Source organism: Arachis ipaensis, chromosome B04 (assembly GCF_000816755.2).
Source record: "Arachis ipaensis cultivar K30076 chromosome B04, Araip1.1, whole genome shotgun sequence".
NCBI classification, from domain to species: Eukaryota; Viridiplantae; Streptophyta; class Magnoliopsida; order Fabales; family Fabaceae; genus Arachis; species Arachis ipaensis.
Window position 1 is genome coordinate 116,450,289 of NC_029788.2, and position 4,702 is coordinate 116,454,990.

At 34.8% G+C, this 4,702-nt stretch overlaps 1 protein-coding gene across 1 annotated transcript; it reads right to left on the reverse strand.

The window, feature by feature from the left end:
- On the reverse strand, positions 778 to 4,465 carry LOC107639830 (protein-lysine N-methyltransferase Mettl10). The gene is made up of 7 exons (XM_016343444.2): positions 4,128 to 4,465; positions 3,326 to 3,451; positions 2,693 to 2,893; positions 2,129 to 2,225; positions 1,662 to 1,765; positions 1,390 to 1,441; positions 778 to 1,230 (listed from the first exon to the last, which is right to left on the reverse strand). The coding sequence occupies exons 1-7, from the start codon at positions 4,343 to 4,345 to the stop codon at positions 1,006 to 1,008; spliced, it is 1,023 nt and encodes a 340-aa protein (XP_016198930.1). The 5' UTR covers positions 4,346 to 4,465; the 3' UTR covers positions 778 to 1,005.

Below are 4,702 nucleotides of genomic sequence, written 5' to 3' on the forward strand. Positions count from 1 at the left end.
AAACTATTTTATTTGGAAAAAAATTCTTTTATTTTTTATTTTATCTTGATTTAGGTTGCATTTGGATAGAATTTTTTTTCAGTATTTTTATCTGGTTTATCTTTTTTTTTTAAATTTATTTTTTAAATTAAAAACTTTTTTCCCTAAAAGTTTGTTTGATTTTATGAAAGGCAAAGAACGTACTTTTTTTTAATAGAAGGATTTTAAATTGCATTCAAAAACTTTAAAATTTATTGAAAGCATTTTTTAAAGTACTTTTTAAATGAAAAAGGAAAACGAACACTTCAGTTTCTTTTTTTTTTTTATCAAAATAGATATTTTATAGGATAATGATTCGTTAAACTCAAATGATTGTGGCGTTTTCACACACTCCAAAGTAAACTAAGGAAGTTTTACTCTTGAATGATAAATTTAGAAGTGAGATTCATTTTTATTTCATTGATCCAAGAATAACACCTTTATTTTTTTCATTGAAATCCTGTTTTAACCTCTTAATTAATAATTAGAGACACTGGAGTTTACACTTTACCTTTTTTGAAATACAATAGTTCTATGAATATTGGAGATTTCATCCAAATCCATCCGTCAATATTTGTAACCTTAAGTTTTTACACATTAACAAGAAAAAAATAGGTTTTAACAAGTAAAGCAAGAACCAGATTGGAAGAAACAGAAGGAAATTTTGAAGAATGAGTTATGTTCAATTTCATTTGGCGACATAAAAATGAAGTTAGAAATAAAAGATCCGGATGTAGTTCCATTTTAAAGGCAGTCAAGAAAGGAGAAATTCTGATTGAGATCCTCACTCCATTCAGTTTATAAACTCCGAATGATAGAAAACTAGTTATCCAAAAAGAAGGATGGAACTCAGAAAACTTCACCTCCACAAAATCATAAATATTAACATGAGAAGTCAGAAACATCCATTCTAGCTACACGCAAGCAACTTCAAACCAATAAAACAAATTCCAAAATCATGATGGTAATTGATACATATCGCGCACTTCATTTCCGAAGGAATGCCACAGTCGCCACGCGCGAGCCTACAGATCCACCAAACATGAATGTCGGATATGTGCGGACATGACTTAAGTATTGAAATATAGGATCTCTGCATGATTCGTCGTCCTTGACTCCCTCTACTTCCTGAGCAGCAGAGATTTTTCGTCTGTTGAAACTTTCCACTTCTTGTATCAGCTCATCCTTTGTGCTGTTGCACGATGTAATCACCTTACACAGACAAATGAGGAAGTCAACGAATACATACATCATGAAACGGAAAATAAATAGCACATGATTTTCTTTTTACTGGGATGAATAAAAGGAGTTTCGCTCTGTAATAGAGCAACAGTTGGGTAGAAACTTTAAAACAAAATTTGAAGTGCTTACAAGTACTCCACCAGGTGCAACTAACTTCGCAACAGAATCCCAATACATCATTCTGTAAAGGTAGAGTTGATCAGTTCCACAAAGCGGCAATTAAAAGGAGAACAAATCAATAAAAAATCCACCACTCCCAAGACCTCCTAAACCAGTTATTATTTTACTTTTATCAAAATTGGAAATGTGAAACATACAGATAGCAGAATTTTAACATCATCCCAATTCTCTAAAGAACAATTATGGGAATGCATATTAGGTTAGATGGTGCTTTCTCTTACCTCTTGACAGGACCATCAGGATGCAATCCAATAGCATCTAGCGTCCCCTTATCCATGACAAGTTGAAACTCTTGTTCCAACTTTGTCGCCAGGACATCATCGACCTTAAAATAATTAAAGGCCACATATTATCTAATGGACATGTAATAAATGCACAGATAGTAATGTCTTCTAGCGCACAATATAATTGGAAATGCCAAGAAACAATGTATAAACCAGACAATTTTATTTTCCTTTTATAGCTAGGAGTTTCACAGAAATGAAAACTCCCATCATGATGTTGTTTGATTTCTGGCTTTCTGCTTGTGTTGCATGGAATCATTATGGGGTCAGGGTCTCAGGGATGCTGTAATTCACCTCTTGCAAGGATAAAAATTGTGCAAAATTGTGTTAAACATGCTAAACAAACAAACTAATCCATTGTACAAGCACAATTCTGATTTGTGCATACACAGCCTTGAACATACCAAAAATTTGATGTCAGAAAATCCATCACGATTAGCAACGCTTTGAGCAAGGCTGATAGCCCCTTCACTATAATCCGTACCAGTCAAATCAGAGAACCTGGAAAGGTAGCAAGAGTAAGATTAATAACACATGCAATGCAACATAAATAAACCCAGATATCTCTCAGAAACCAATAGGCAGAACTTCCAAGTACTTATAAGTGTACCTTCCCTCCAAAAAAAGCATATAATAGTATATACATTTCCATGCCACCTTTATGTAGCAACTTTCTTTGTTTACTTGAATATATCTTTGTTTTTCATGATTTTCACATATTCACACCTTGCTTTTGATGCTATGGAATTCTCATTTAATTAGCAATTAAATATATTTGTGTATGAACAAATTTATATGGCACAAGATTCACATGCCTTCCGATTTCCAACAATACACATTTTGTTATAATAAATAGTAATTCAGAAATTTGCTAACTTTTACAAAGTCTTTCTTTTCTCTTTTTCTATATAAAAGAATTATACAGCATATATTACCAAAAGTGCAGAACATCGCAAGAAATACCATACCCTTGTTTAGCTAATTCTTGGAGAAGCAAACCATTGCCTGTCCCAATGTCAAGTACACTCCAACTAGACAAAACTTTATTTCCTAATTCACTAGCTTCAGCTTTGACATCATCAACATGATTTGGTATGCGGCCTTGAGAGATGTCAACGCACAAGTCTTTTGTCCAAGATGCAACTACTTCCATCACATCAGCCCCAAACCTGCACATGCAATATAAAGGCAGAAAACATAAATGAAAGTTAAACAAGTCATAATGTTCATCATTATAGATAGCGCAACAATGTATCACTACCAAAAACTGCCTATAACAACAAATGTTCATCACTGCCTAGAAGTTCATAAACTAAAGAAAAATTGGCAGGACACAATTTGCTACTAGTTGGTTAAAATAGGTATAGAGGGGAACGAACATCCAGAAATTGAATAAACACTTTCTCTTTGATTATCTACTGCTATGTCTCTATTATACTTTGAATACATGTTTTATTTGAGAAAATATTTTAAAAAAGTAAAAAGTGACCCATCTATATTAAAATCAGTTCAATATTTACCACAACAGTTGAACTTTAATCTCTGCATCAAATTCATATATTCTTCAGTGAAGGCGCATTAAGATATCGAAATTTACTTACCAAACTTCACCAGCATGGCCATGTTCACGAAAATTTGTAAGCTCGCCTGCATAGGCAGCATCCCAATAGCTCTGAAAACCCAGCATGGAAGAAACTGCATCAGCATCAGGCTCATCCTTGTCAGAACTGCACCAAAAAAATTAAAAAATAAAAAACCCTCAATCAACAATTTGCAAATCTAGAACTTTTCAATTCATTCAACTCATTTACAAAGCTCTCAACAAAACAGAAGCACCAGCGCTTCTGAACTGTAAATCCTAACAGAAAACCCCAAATTCCAAAACTCCAGATAGCTACATTGGAATCCATGCGTGTGGGTGTCTCCGTCTTTAGATTCAACATTCTGTGGTTCAGAAATAGCTTAACTTCTTAGCAGTTAAGCTTCCTAAGACAGATTAAACAACTATCTAACAAAATTAATCGGTTGCAAAAAATGCCTAAACTGCAAAACGCAAATGCCACCAACCAAACGAACCAGATCTTAACATTCCTACTTCACCTCATTTCCAGATTCTTTCTCCTACTACTAAAATCCAAAAACCTAAGCGAATTTCACATAGTTCTAAATAACAAAACTTCACACTTTCACCCTTTCTATATACATATCCAAACACCCACGAACCTGCGATCTCGTCTTATAAACTAAATCAAGGCACTGAAGAAAACAACGAATAAATGAAAGACATTCAGCTTCACAGAGCGATTTCCAGAAACCCAAAAATTTCAATTTCATTCGATACGTTGTCGTTTCGATTCACTTCAACCTTAAAATATTCAGAGAGAGAGAGAGAGAGAGAGGAACCTGTAGTCGGAGGGAGGGGGGAGGTTGGCGTTGTTGAGAGCTTCGGCGGCGTCGGCGTGGCGCTGGTCGTCGTCGAGTGTGCTGCCGTACTCGCTCTTTATAGACCAGGAGTCGGCGGCGACGGAGCGGTCGTCGTCGGAGACCAGATCAGCGGCCACCGCTCGAGCTTGTTGCTGTGAGGCGTCGGAGTCCTCTGGCTGCAAGCGGATTCCGGCCATTGAAGAGAGAGAAAGAGAGAAGGAATGAGTGAGTTACTGAAAGAAGTCGCCGGGTGCTGCTTACTGCCTCAGTTTCTGATTTGCAATTTCTCTCTCTCTCAAAATCTGATAATTCATAAGTATCATTTTATTTTAGATATTTTATTTTCAAAAAAGGAAAACAAAACTAAGTTGAAATTTTAAAAACGTCATTTAAAAGGAAAGAAAAAAAGATCTGTTATCTTAATCTATCTATATCTATATAAATATTACACGTTTTAAAGTATGTGTTGCCATTGATGATAAAATGACTGGATCATAAGACCGTTATACATCGGTTACAAGTTATAATTCGATCATAAAATGTTAAAAATTAGT

Bases quoted from the DNA above. Each gene is read 5' to 3' on its own strand.
- LOC107639830 (XM_016343444.2), bottom strand. From the start codon at position 4,345: ATGGCCGGAATCCGCTTGCAGCCAGAGGACTCCGACGCCTCACAGCAA. The intron at 3,452-4,127 runs GTTCCTCTCTCT...TTTTTGGTGCAG, and splicing joins CCCCCTCCCTCCGACTACAG to TTCTGACAAGGATGAGCCTG. The intron at 1,231-1,389 runs GTAAGCACTTCA...TGTCTGTGTAAG, and splicing joins TTGCACCTGGTGGAGTACTT to GTGATTACATCGTGCAACAG.